The sequence below is a fragment of the Salvia miltiorrhiza genome, chromosome 3, assembly GCF_028751815.1.
Source record: "Salvia miltiorrhiza cultivar Shanhuang (shh) chromosome 3, IMPLAD_Smil_shh, whole genome shotgun sequence".
Classification (NCBI taxonomy): Eukaryota; Viridiplantae; Streptophyta; class Magnoliopsida; order Lamiales; family Lamiaceae; genus Salvia; species Salvia miltiorrhiza.
The window spans coordinates 11,074,741-11,089,781 of NC_080389.1; the positions used below are offsets into that span (position 1 = coordinate 11,074,741).

At 34.1% G+C, this 15,041-nt stretch overlaps 2 protein-coding genes across 2 annotated transcripts in view; both read left to right on the top strand.

Moving 5' to 3' along the window:
* Positions 1–531: 531 nt before the first annotated feature.
* LOC131017525 (probable disease resistance protein At1g58602) overlaps positions 532–15,041 on the top strand; it is a 71,016-nt gene continuing 56,506 nt past the window's right edge. The window contains exon 1 of the mRNA XM_057946306.1: positions 532–779. The gene's annotated coding sequence lies outside the window, so the exon portion shown is untranslated. The remainder of the gene's footprint in view (positions 780–15,041) is intronic.
* On the top strand, positions 8,947–13,281 carry LOC131017523 (probable disease resistance protein At1g58602). Its single transcript, XM_057946299.1, has 4 exons — positions 8,947–9,188; positions 9,946–10,045; positions 10,407–11,173; positions 11,370–13,281. The coding sequence occupies exons 3-4, from the start codon at positions 10,411–10,413 to the stop codon at positions 13,103–13,105; spliced, it is 2,499 nt and encodes an 832-aa protein (XP_057802282.1). The 5' UTR covers positions 8,947–9,188; positions 9,946–10,045; positions 10,407–10,410; the 3' UTR covers positions 13,106–13,281.

The window sequence follows — 15,041 nt, forward strand, 5'->3', positions numbered from 1 at the left end:
ACAAAATATATGATCATGTCTGAGTAGTCACTTCCACATTATTTATTACGAGTTACGTAATAGTGAGACTTTGATGACTAAATTTGTAATTACAAGTGACGACAACCTGTCACTGAACAACATTCTGTCACAAACCAAAAATAAGAAGAAAAGATCCACAATCGTCAAAATCAAACAGGAAAATATTTAAAAATTATCTTGCTTCGTACTTAGATAATTTGGGACATTTTCATAGATCTTTTTGTATTTTTATTTTGACGTATATTAATTATAGTCAAATGAATAAGACAATTTTATAAATACAATTAATTAAGAAAAATATTCAAAACTATATAATAATAGCCATGTATTTTATTTTCATAATATGAAATCATATGTGTTAAAAATAAGAGTAATTATTAAACGCAGAATGCGTGCGAGGTGATGGTGGAAGTTGACCTTCATTAATCATTCAACAGCCTTTATATATCAACTATTTAAATATCTTTCAAACTTATTTTTTGTCCCTACAAATTTTACGTGCTGCCTCGATATAAACTGGCGATCTTATTATTTTATTAGAGGTTGTTAAATGTGCACATTATTTGGCTGCTTCAACTCGACATTCAGTATAATTAATCACAACTTTCTAACATTCTAAATCCCTAACTCTACTCAAACGAGATTCTCTATTCAGAGCCCTAAATCTAATCACAGTAAACACCGCCGGATTCCGCCGCGCCATTCCCCAGCCGTTGCTCGCTCGGCGCCACTACGTCCTTCCGTCACCAGCAGCCCAGGTATGTTATCTTAACTCTGGTTTACTCAATCCAATACCTTCGAAAGCACAAAACTCTTCTTTTTCTTGTCGAATAATACAAATTTACGATGATGATTGAATAGGAAAGATAAGACGAAGAATCACTAAAGGTAATTTCCTTGTCCTTAGATTTGAATGATTTTTTAAATTCACAAGATTAATTATGATGTTGTTATATAAAGTCAGATTTTGAGTATTGTCACTTCAATTCTTTCTTCTTTTTTTTAAAAAATTGAATAAGTAAATAAAGAAATTTAAAGACGGAGCGACGAAAGACTCGAATCCAGGACCTGATCAGGTCTTGGCATTTACTTCCTACCGCTAGACCAACTCACACACACTTGTCACTAGGGATGGCAACGGGCCGGATCTGGACCGAATCTCATCAATACCAGATCCAGATCCGTTTTAATCTATCAGATTCGGATCCAGATCCGCGGATCTGAAAATTTTGGATCCACATCTAGATCCGTCAGATCTACGGGTCCGCGGGTCCAGATCCATGGATCTACTATTTTTAAATTAAATTTAAAAAAAAAGTCACAAAATGAACATCTAATTTTAATCATGAAAAATATTGCACAAAATACATTCATGGAATACAAAGATAAAATAAATTTTTAATTCTAATTCTAAATGATAGTGTATTGTTTATAATTTTTAATATATTTAATATTATTAATAAAATAAATATAAAATATAAAAAATATATATTAAATAAAATGGATCTGGGTCGGATTCGGATCTGAAATTTTTAGATCCAAATCCAGATCTGTTTTTAAAATTGAGATCCAGACCCTTAAAAACGGATCTGGATCCACGGATCTAGGCCGGGTCCAAGATCCATTGCCATCCCTACTTGTCACTATATATATATATATGTTTTATAAATTACATAAATAATTAAGAAATCAAAGACTGCGCGACGAAGGGGGGTGTATTCGTTGTGGATTTTAATAGATTTCTATGGATTTTAAAAGTCTGGGTGTATTCGTTCCAGACTTTTAAAAGTCTGCAGAAATCTGGGTGTATTCGTTTAAGACTTTTAAAAGTCCATATAAATCTGGGTGTATTCGTTTCAGACTTTTTAAAATCCATACAAATCTAGGTGTATTCGTTATTCCATTGACTTAAAATTTGGAATGACTTTCATGGATTTCATCCAAAAAATACACACGACGAAATCCGGCCAAGAACCACGAGAATTGAAATCCATGAAATTTTAAGCGAGCGCTGAGTTCCAGCGCCCGCGGCCAAGAAGCCAGTGAGCGCTGGAACTCAGCCACCGTTGAGAGAGTCCAGCATATGCTGGATTCCAACATATGCTGGATTCCAGCATATGCTGGATTCGAGCGAGTCTGAATTCTCTGCCTCTCTCTCTCTACGCGCTCCGTGTCTCTCGCCACGCCGTTGCCGCTGCCGCCGCCGCAGGCCCACAGTCCCCCAGCGCAGTGTGAGCGCCGCACCATCTCTCCTCTCCCCGACTCCTCCGGGACCGCCCCGGCGCACCTCTCACCTCTCAGCTGCTGTGCCGTTTTGGTGCCCAATGCATTGCTCAACACTGGGTTTCCATGATGCCTTTTTGGTTTCCAGCGCTCGCTGGATTCCCAGCGGTCGCTGGGTTTCCAGCGGTGCTGGGACTCAGCGGGCGTTGGCATCATGGATTTCAATTCCAGAATTATCCTCTAAATTCTTCGAAAATCAGTGAAAATCGGGGTGAAATCCAACCACGAATTCTTTGAAAGTCGTCTGGAATCTATGTGAATTCCATGGAATTTAAATTCCATGGACTTTTTAAAGTCTGTGGAAATCCACAACGAATACACCCCCCGAAGTGTCACTTTAATTGTTGCTTCGCAACAATATGCAACAACAAATACATGAAAACAATGGACAAGAATCAACTAGAAATTCATGATATGTAATACCATGTAATAAAGGAGCCCTAAATATATAGGCTATAGGAAAAAGAACAAAGAATTATTCGGTGTGGGAGCTGACCTGAGCAAGCCCATTGGGATAGAGCATCTCATGTGCAAGAGCTATCATACTAAAAACAACTAAGAGGGTGTTTGGCTGAGCTTATAAGCTCTTTTAAAGTGTTTAACAAAATAAGCTCGAGCTTATATAAGCTCTCCAAAAATAAGTTATTCTACCTCAATTTATTTTCTCATTATCTTATAAGCAACACTCATTTTATAAAAATAACTCAATTATGATTTTTTATTTTATCATATACTTCTTTCGTCCACAAAAAATAGTCGTAGTAAAGGACGACACAGATTTTAAAAAAAATTGTTATTGTATTGTGAGTAAAGAAAAAATCCCACTTAAAATGTACTCCCTCCGTCCCACGAATCTTGACACGTTTTTCTTTTTGGGTTGGCCCACGAATCTTGACACATTTTCAAATAAGGTAATAATTATTACATTCTATCTCCTACTTTATCACTTTTATACTTTAATAACTACATACTTAAAATATTAATCTACAACTCTTAATTCCCGTGCCGAAACCAAACGTGTCAAGATTCGTGGGACGGAGGTAGTGTGTTTATAATAAGTAGTACTAGTATTTATAATGATAATTAATTGTATTGTGAATGGAGAATGGGGTCCACCATGCGATAGATGATTTTCAAAAATAGAAATGGACTAATTTTTGTGGACATGTCAAAATGGCAAAAAAATGACTATTTTTTGTGGATGGAGGGAGTATCATTCTAATTTCATCTCTCTTCTATTTTCTCTTTTTAACAAAGATTTCATGCTCTAACTAAAAATTCCATCTCTAGCTTATAAACTTAATTATCCAAACATTTTAACAACTTATAAGCTTTTAAGAAACTACATCTTATAAATTCCAATAGTTTATAAGCTCCTAAGTAATCTTTCCACATGTGGCATCGATATTGGATCAACTATTTGGCTCTCTTAAACTTGTTTTTTACAATCTTATGTCAACACCTTGTTTCTTGTGAACGTGGAAACGTGCAGCTTCATTACAATAACAGAAAGGTTTCAACTTTCTAAGCCACCAAATCTTTTTATATTTTCCATTGTAACAGAAGACTTTTGGAATCCTTTTTTAAAAAAACGAAAGCAAAAGCTAAGGAAAAGAGAGGATGAATTCGGAAAGTAGTTCAAGACGAGTAATAAGAAGATTCAAAAAAAGGTATTATTCTTTTTCTTTAATTCAAAAAATTTAATTTTGAAATCTTTAGCTTCAGGAAATTTTGATAAACCCAAAATCATTTGGATGCCTGAAAAAATTGATATTCGTGTTAGATTTGTTTTTTTTTTTTTTTTTAATAAAATTCTAGTCTTGTGTCTTAATATCTGTCAGTTCTATTATTCTTTCGCAATATGAAGAATAATATGCTACAACAAATTTTCACGTTCAACTTTTCAAAGTTTTCAATGAAGGTGTGGTGAAGAAAAGCCTTGAAAATATAAATGAATAATATCACGTTTGATTGAAACACGCACAATCTGATGAGACTTTACAAATTTTATTTCTTTTTTGTTTGAAGAACATTTCCTTTTCTTATTTTTGCTTTTACGTATAAAAGATCCGGTCATCGTTGTCGTTATAGAATCTAAAAATAATGTAAATTTTTTTATTTGTGATTCTTGTCCTGAAGGGAAATAGACAACCCTTGTAAACACAACGTAGCCATACATATTATTCTCCAAGATACATATTTTAGCTGGAGTTTCAATGCTCTACACGAAGATATCCTAGTAATAACCATACAAATACTTAATTATATATCTTATCAATTATAAAAAGTAAATATCCCAAAATTTAAATTTAAATTTTAGAATTTAATTATTTTTAGATCAGACTGACATAAAAAGAACAAAAGAAAGAAAAAAAAAAAAAAAAAGAGAGATACGATCCAAAAAATATTGGGTCGGATTGGGCCGACCATTCCCTAAGCGTTTTTAAAATAAATTTACTTTTCTCGTAATGGAAAAAAAATTAGAAGAAACATAATTTACTAAATTTTTATTTTCTCCTAGGCTTATTATCTTGTGAATTTGGGCTGTCTCTTTCACTATTTGTGGAAGGGTAATTCTATTCATAGTCCCCGTTTTACTCAGTATATGTATAGCCTCTACTTTAAAATAATAATAATAAAAATGTACTATTTAACCCTATAGCTCATAGCCCTAGGGGTGAGCATCGGTTCAAAACCGAACCGACCCGACCCAAGATGATAAAACCGAACCGATCTAACCTGAATTCGGACCGAACCGAACCGCTATTTCCCTAAAAACCGACCACAACCGAACCGGCCGAAACCGATCGGTTTCGGCCGATAACCGAACCGACCGATCCATTTTTTTTTTCGAAAAAAATATTATAATCACTAGCATATCAACAAAAATCTGACCCAAAATTTAATCAGCGAACAAGAAAATCATAACAGTTAACATAACAAAATCTGACATAAAATGAATTGGAAAACAAAAGAAATTGGCGGCGAAGGAGAAGCCGGGGGAGGTGGCGCCGCTGCCCGGTCAGTCTGCTGCTGCTGCAGCTAGAGGGCGGCGTCGGCGGAGGAAAAGCAGGTCTGCGTGCTCGTGCTGGAGGATAAGCGGTGGCTCCTTCAGGTGGCGCCGGTTGCTCGTGCTGCGTCGTCAGAGGCGAGGCGACGTAGGGGAAGCCAGGGTGGGGGCGGTCACTGATTTACGTCATCCGGCGCAGCATCACCGGGGGGGAGGGGGAGAGAGAATCAGGAGATTGTTGGGAGCTTGGGAGGAGATTTTTGAATTGGAGTCTGGAGAGTCTGGAGGCGGAGGAATGATTCAAATGAATTAGGGTTTACTTTTACTACTAGTAATATAAAATATAAAATAAATAATATTATATATATATCATCGGTTCGGTTCGGTTCATAACCGAACCAAAACTAGAAAACCGACAACCGAACCGATCCCCATCGGTTTTTAAGTATAAAAACCGAACCGAACCGACAACCAGAAATTCTAAAACCGAACCGAACCGAAAATGATCGGTTCGGTCGGTTTTTTCGGTTCGGTCGGTTCTATGCTCAGCCCTACATAGCCCCCAATATTATTTGCATTTAGCAATTCTGGAGCAGAGATTGATGATAGAGTTGTATTTCGTCGCAATTCTATCTGTCTCTCTTGCTTTCCTCCCATTCATTATATTCCTACGTTCTAATTCTACATTCTAGTCCAGAATTTATCTGTAAACAGGAAAATTAGCAGGAAACCGTGAAAAACTGTGAAACAGGAAACCGTGAAAAACACTTGATTAGTAGGCCATTAGCAATGTCAAAACATACATTTTAGATGTTATTTTCCTGTCAATTGTTTATCAAGAATCGCAAGAAATTAATTTCGGAAAAGAAATAGAGAGAGATTGCAATCAATCCAAATCTACCAATAATCTGAGGATACACAACTCTCTACAAATACATAATACACCAACTCCAAAAAAAAGAAAAAGCTAAAATTTTAAGCATCCAAATGATTTCCTTCTTTTTCCCCCAAAAAAGAAATGATAAAAAATTGAAATCTGCAACAGAGTTTCCAAATGATTTCCTTCTTTTTCCCCAAATTAAAAAAACAAATGACGATAAAAATTGAAATCTGCAACAGAGTTTTGCGTATGGAAAAATAAAAATAATACTATTTGAGGGTTATGAATTATTGGATAAATATTTAATTTGGAGGCTATGGACTATAGGGTTAAATAGTAAATTTATAATTATTTATTATTATTATTTTAAAGTGGAGGCTATACTGAGTAAAACGGGGGCTGTGAATAGAATTACCCTAAAAAAATTGAGTTGGAATTAAATTAACTAACAAAAGTTTTCATCAAATATGATAAAGATTAAAAAAAATAAACTTTTGAAAATAATAATAAATAAAAATATGGCTCAAATAAATTATACTCCCTCTGTCCCATTAAAAGTGGCTTAAATTACTATTTTTAACCACTTTACGCATTCTTGTTATTTTACGTGCAATAAAACAATCTGCCACTTTTAATAGGTCGGAGGGAGAATAATGTTATATTTAGATAATTTAAATAGAACTTACACATGAAAATCTAGCAGAGCTAATTTTTGAAGTCACATAAATATAGAACATATGAATATACACATGCAAATGTAACTTTTCTTTTTAAACTTAAATTTAACTTATCATGCAAGGAAAGCTTGAGCAAGGTTTAGCAAGACAACCCCTTTATAATGGAGACATCGTGAACGTTTTTGAAGCATCTCTACTATATGTTTTTTAGTTCTTGATTTCATATTGTAATCTCACACATTTCATAGAAGTGTGAATGTGTCAAGAAGCTTTTCTTAGATGATCGATAATTTTTGTTTTGTATAAACTATTCTTTTACTTTGTTAATGAATTAGTGCCCTGTGTTTACACCTAGATTGTAAGTTAAGGACTTGCTTTCAATTGTTTACCGCGGTTGAAATTTTGAGAAGGTATAGGGACGTAGTAAAAGAAAGTTTATTGTGTAAGTTCATTTATATTTTAGCTTTAATTAGTGGATCATTTGCTCTGAGTGAAGCACCTAAACGTAGGTATGGTATCATCGAACTAAATAAACAATTTCTCATGAGAATTAGTACTTTACTTGAAACTAGTACCATTACTTGTATTACTATTATCTACTGCCAGTATTTATTTTATGAATAGGAGACAATTTCAAATTAAATTGAATATTAAAAATTAACTAGGTTGTCGGACCCCACGTGCACTACAGTCAAATTTTTGAAGTCAATGGACATGTTAGGTTGACTAATACCAATTGCCTGCACCTGCACATTATCAAAAGCTCTCAACGTTTCATGAACTATTAGGAGTTTAAAATATTTTTAGGCCATTGTCTAAATGTGATTGGTAAAATTAAGTCATTTTTTTTTATCACTAACATAATTAAATTGGACCATTTATAAATTTCAGCAAACTTGGGTCATATTTGAGCCTAATTTGACATCGTGAACCACATGTAAACCTATTTTAAGTGCAAAATAGCTTGATTGGGCCCAATATGGCCCTTTACCGTAAGCCCAAAAAAAAGTTGACCTATTTATATAAACTATCCTAAAACAATTAATGGCCAAATTTTTATTTTTTTATTTAAAGAGAAATATGGCGAAAGAAGCAACTATTATTTCAATTTAATTATAGCTCACATTTTAGTTTGATGAATATGGTGGAAAGAATCTTGTGACTTTATTATTTCACATCTAACCACCCAACTAGACAGGGGTGAACCTAGAAATTACCTTGAAAAAGGCCTGAATTTGTTGTAATATATGAAACTTGAAGGTATTTGCACAAGGGTTTAATCGAGCTAATTCTTTTTGGATAATTCGTACAATTTTTTTTTTTTTGTGCTCGAGTGCAACTTTAATGGACTGAGGATTATGGGCTAGTCACTTACTATAATACTTCATTCGTCCCACTGTATCTGAGACTCTTTTTATTTTGGGCGTCCCACTGTAAGTGAGACTCTTTTATTTTTAGGTAAAAGTTTTTCCCTTTAAACACCTTTTCAATTTTTCACCTACACATAAAATACACATTCTTAATTCTCGTGCCCAAAAAAAAAAGTTTCACTTACAGTGGGACGGAGGGAGTAAACAGTAATTCTATTTCCAATATTCAACAACATATACATTGAAAGCATAGAAAGAGCCACATCTACTTGTTTTCTAAAAAATCATGCATATCATCTTTTATGAAAATAAACTAATTTTAATTAATAGTTCACAATCTTATTTGAACTAGATAATCATTCAACAGCCTTAACTATATATATTAACTACTAGTATTTAACTACTCCCTCCGTCCCACGAATCTTGACACGTTTTCATTTTTGGGTCGTCCCACGAATCTTGACACGTTTCTATTTTGGGTAATAATTATTATCTTCTCTCTCCTACTTTATCACCTTTATTCCATTATCTCTCCTATTTTATTATTTTTATACTTTATTAATTACACACTTAAAACACTAATCTATAACTCCTTAATTCCCGTGCCGAAACCAAACGTATCAAGATTCGTGGGACGGAGGGAGTTTCTTTCAAACTTGTTTTTTATCCCTACAAATATTACGTGTGAAACAATAAGTCAACACTTCAGCTGGCTCGAGATAAACTGGTGATATTATTATTTTATTAGTAGTTGTTAAATATGCACATTATTTGGCTTCTTCAACTGGACATTCATTATAATTAATCACAACTTTCTAACACCTTGAATCCCTTATTCTACTCAAACGAGATTCACTATTCAGAGCCCTAAATCTAATCACAGTAAACACCGCCGGATTCTGCCGCCCCGTTGCTCGCTCGGCGCCACCACGTCGCCAGCAGCCAAGGTATGTTATCAAAACTCTGGTTTACTGAATCCAATACTTGTCTTCTTTTTCTTGTCGAATACAAATTTACAATACTTGCTGCTTTTTCAACAGTTCAGTTTGTGTTTGAGCATTTGAAATTCATTTTTTTTTTCGATTAGTCGAATACCGAACCGCCTTATTAAGTTCGATATCTGGTTCGATTAATATATCAGTTGAAACTTAAAGCTCAAATATATTGACTACTATTGGGATCATACAATACCAATACTAATAAGGTTGTGTTTACTTTGATGGATAAATTTATCTATGAAAAATGATGGATAATAAAAAATTATGCCTTTAAATATCTTCATTCTTTTTCCAACATTTGACACAAAAGCATTTTTTCTTCCTTATTTTCACTTCAAGCATGAATAATATCATCACACCAAAAATGAAGGGATAATATTATTCATCATTGAAAAGTGAAAATAAGGAAGGAAAAATATTTTTGTGTTAAATGTTGGAAAGGAAATGAGACATTTTAAAGCATAAATTTTTGTTATCCATCATTTTCCATGGATAAATTTATCCATCAAACTAAACGCAACCTAATAAAAATAATAATATCAAGTGGGTGCATGTGTTTGTGTCCCCTTTTTGCCTTCTATTAGAATTGTCTAACCTATATTTGTTGAAAATTAAGTATTTTACTGTTTCTATTTAAACTACCCAATAAAATATATAACTTGTTGAATTTGACCACAACTGTAACTGTGGCTTTGTGAATTTGTAGTTTATGATCCCTCCCAACTCTGTTTTGGCTTGTTCAAAGATATCAAACTCCACCGTTATCGAGACGAGCAAAGATATATAAGAAGAGAATTTGCAAAAAGGTAATTTTCTTTCACCTCAGATTTGAATAATATGAAAACTAGCATGATTATACAGAGATTTTATATCAGAATGTTAGATGTTTGCGCTTCATAAATTTTTTATTAAGCCAATAATTATACGGTCATTTAGGAGCGAAAGATTGTAGTATAAAGTGCGTGAGGCCATATTTATTGTAGTGATCAATTTTGAAGAGTTCAAACTCATTTAGTGTTGTAATTGGAGTGGGATTCTTGTATGTTCATTTATGAGGAGTCAGATTTTTTAAATCATTCGCTTGACTAAATTATATTCAATCCAAAATCATTTTTCTTATACCACTAACAATTTATCGATTTGTTGGAATTTGTTATTTCCAAGCAGAAACATGTCCGTGGCCCTCCTCTTATCTGTGATACAGAAGCTGGACATTAGTTATTATCGAGAGAATGAAACAAATAGGGAAATGGAAAGGGTAATTAAAGAGATGAGAGAGATTCTGGATATTGTGAGGGATAAGAAATTGGAAGAGGGAAGAAGCCTCAATTTTTTTGTATCTGACCTTATCGACATGGTTGACCATGCCATCGACCTTTCCATACGAATCCAAGACTACTATATATATAGGAGCTATGAGTCCATCCATAGTTGGATCGGAGAGATCAAAAAGCGCATGCTGAAACTGGGAGATGATGAGTCCAACATGACATCATCAGAAAATGTTGACGACAACTATGTGGTGGGCTTGGAGGAAGATGTGGAAATGCTGCTTCGCACAAGCATTATTGGTGGGGAAGATGACAAAAGATACGTGGAGACTGTTGTTATCAAAGGGATGTGTGGTATTGGAAAGACAACTCTTGCCAGAGAGATATACAACCATCCAACCGTCGTTGCGCGATTCAAGCGTCGTCGTCTTTGGGTATCTAACTCTACTGACCTCACTATTAAAGAGCTACTTATCAAACTAATACAACAGGTAGAAGACCCTCAGAATCTCCATACATCTTCGTTATTGGAGAATATGGACAACCGAAGCCTCCGAGATATGCTTACCCAACACCTGCAAGGAACACCATATTTTATAGTTCTCGACGACATGCCCAAACAAATGCACTTGAAGTCTTTCTTGAAAGCTCTTCCACGAGAAAGTATGAATGCTCATCTTTCTGCTTATGATTTTAACATAGATTTTAAGTTTTTGTGATTAAAGTTAAAATAAATTCCAAAGATTATTAGTGTCCAATAGTTTTCTTTAAAAAAATATATATGACTGAATCAAGAAATCTAACAATTTAATTTCTAGACTGAATAACCTTCCTTTTTGTATTGTTCCTATGTAAGCAGACAATGGAAACAGATTGCTCCTCACGAGTCACATAACTCATAGGGACATATATGTACGTGATGAAGATGTTCATCGGATGAAACCTTTGGATTCTAAGCAGAGTTGGCAATTGTTTCTAAAAACAATAAACCATGGCAATAAATTGACGGGTGAGCACAAATTCCCAATGAAGTTGGAGCATATGGGAAAACAAATGTTGAGAAAATGTGGCGGTCTGCCATTAGCTATAAAAGAGGTGGGAAAGCAATTAGCGGAAAAGAAAGTCTCAGGGGAGAGCGAATGGGAACAACTTCTTGAATCAGTTGATTTTGGTTCAACATTGAAGTTATTGGAACCATATTATCAGAAATTGGATCCCGACGTCCTATCTTGTTTCATGTCTATGTCTTTCTTTAAAGAAAATACAACTTTGAGGGCAGAAAAGTTGACACAGATTTGGGTTGCAGGAGGAGTAGTGGATGCAGCACATCAATGTAAATTATATTTAGATGGTTTAATTAATGAATCTGTTATTGATGTTAAGGGAAAGAGCAAGAAGTATTGCATGAATGTTGTGCTACACATGCTATCCGTCCAAAAAGCTGAGGAGAAATTAGGCCTTGAGATCCTAAGGAACAACGGAAATAATCGACCCTTTGAGAGTCCTCGTAATCATCGTGTTATCATTTGTAGCAGAGACAAGTTCAACTACTCCACAGATCAAGATAAACATCTTGTTTCTCTCTTCTTCCATGGAGGTGGCTACGTCGACACTAGTTCGTCTTATTGGAAGATCTTTGAACAACGACTGAGGATACTGGACTTGGAAGATTTTGGGTTGAAGATTTTACCGGAAACTATCAGCACATTGATGGAATTAAGATACTTAGGGTTGAGAAATAATTACATTAAAGAGTTGCCACAGTCGTTGGGGTGCTTGAAAAACCTCGAGGTTCTTGATATAGCTCAAAACTTTATGGTGGAGGTGCCAGATATTATATGGGAATTGTGTAGCCTTCGCCACCTCTACATGTCTAATGTGACTTGTCTGAAGCCTTTAAAGATTGATGCGCTACGGGATCTACAGACCTTAACTTATGTCTCAGTTGATAATTGGACATATGAGCTCTCGGGTTTAAAAGAGTTGATGTGGCTTAAGAAATTGGGCATAGAAGAATTGGATGGAAATTTAAATGTAACCAAGCTTTTTGTGTCATTGGCTGTGTTGGAGGGTCTTAAACACCTAATCTTAAGAGGGTATCGTTTTAGAAGCATGCCTTGTTTGGATGAGCTTGCTATTCTACATAGGATCGAAAAACTCAAATTGGATGGACTCCTCACCAGGTTACCAAATAATCTCCCTCGATTTATTGAATCATTGATGTTGGTTAATAGCTGTCTTGACGAAGACCCAATGCCACTACTAGAGAAGCTACCAAAGCTAAAACACCTCAAATTGCGGAATGCATTCACTGGTCAACAAATGGTGATCTTGCACGACGGCTTCCCTCGTCTCGAAGTCCTGTGCATGGAAGAGTTATGGAATCTGAGAAATGTACAATGTGGAAAAGGTGCAATGCATTGGCTCAAGAAATTAGAAATCCATGATTGTCCATATTTGGATACCTTCCCAGAAGCGATTTTGTCGACTTATCATATGAAGGAGATAAAGATGGTGACAACCAAAAGGATTGCAACAAAGATGAGGAATTCAGACTTAATCTCCAAAATAAAGGTCGTGAATATCAATCCATGAGCTCGCGCAGTTGTCTACATTTCTTCCTTTTTTTTTTGTTTGGTAGTTGTGTGTTTGAAACATTGATAGTGGAGAAAGGGTCTGATATTGAGAGTATTGTTTAAATAGATTATGAGTAAATATTGTAAGTTACAAGGATAAAATTGTGAAAGTTATGTGTGGGGTAGTGTTCATTTATCATATTCCGCACATCTTGCGTGTAAATTAAAACACAAAAATATGCGATGGGAGGTTAATGCTCAAAACCTGATGTCATGGGTTCGAATCCTCCATCGCGCGGTCTTTGAATTTTTTTATTTACTTATGTAATTTATAAAAAAAAATCACAAAAATATGATGTGTTGTAAGATGAGGACATCCGTAATGAAATACAAAATATTAATTTAATATTAAATAAATAATAATTAGAATTAACTAATTTTGATTAGTTAGGCTTTACGAAATCTAAATTAGAATCTGAATAAAATAATAAAACAAGCTAAAAAAATTATTTTGAACCTAATTTTTTTCTATATGATAATTTATGATCGACACAATGTGATCAAATAACACTTCTCATTCAATTAATAATAAGGTATAACATATACAGCAGCTTCCAATAAGCTCAATAGTGACATGTAATTAATTAGAGCATTTTGTGCATGGCATGGTGGAGAGTGACAGCAAGCGAGCCATTAACATTATTAAGTTATTGCCAACTCTTGCCGTGAAGAACTCATGACGCTCCCTGATTTTTTCATTCTTCGCCATGTGAAAAGAGACCGAAATGTTATCGTGCATTATTTAGCGAAAGCTGTGAGAGATATCGATTCACATCATATTTAGAATAAACCTTCGGCCTTTGTGGTGGGTCATCTCCATTTACCATGTTCTTGTGATTAATAATATTACCTCTCGTTCCTTCAAAAAAAAAAAAGCTACAAAATAATCATTAAAAATTAAAATGAACATGAAAGAATTAGAAAATTTCAAGCATATAGTATGGTGCGCCTGGCTGTCAAGCCCAAATAATCAAATTGGGTTGGACCAAATAGATCATCAGTTCAATTTTTTATTTTATTTTTGTCATGACTTCAATTATGTGTCTTACTACAAACTTCTTCTTTTTCTGAAAAAAATAAAGAAATGAATTGAATGTGAGACTTTTTTTATAAAAAAATTAACAGTATTAAATAAAGAAATTTAAAGGTCGCGTCACATGGGACTCGAACCCAAGACTTTTGACCTTAGCCATTAATCCTTTATCGCTTGTCCAATACACGCACACAATTGAATGTGAGACTTTTGACATCAGGTAGGGGGATTTAAGTACTGCAACTTTTGAATCTCTTGTGGTTGATTTTACAAAAATAAGAAGAGAAATTACAAAAGGGTAACTATTTTGTTCTCCGTAGATTAGATAAATTTTAAAATTCACGTGTTAATGTCTTAATGATGTTTTCAATTATATCGTAATTAAATTCACATTATTATGATGTTCTTATAAAGAGTGAAATTTTTGAAATCTTTTGGCTTGAGCAAATTCAGTTCAATCCAAAATCATTTTTTTCTATATTGTCCCATATACATATATATATATATATATATAGGTTGATTGGAATTAACACAAGGATTAAGAAAAATAATTGGAAATGAAAAAAAATAGTAAACTTCCTAATATGCCCATATTTATTATATAATGATGAATTAAAGTAAAAGTAAATTAAAGAATTAAATAGGGATATAATAATAAATGAGTAAAAAATATTACTATTTATGAAAAAAAAGAAATCTATATATTTGGGACATACGTTAAAGGAAAACAAGCCCATATAAATGGGACGGAGGGAGTATATTAATAATGCTGTCAAATTGGCTATTAGGACAGTTTGGTGGAAGCAGAAACATGTCGGAGGCCTTCCTCTTATCGGTGGTACAGAAGCTCGACATTACTTAT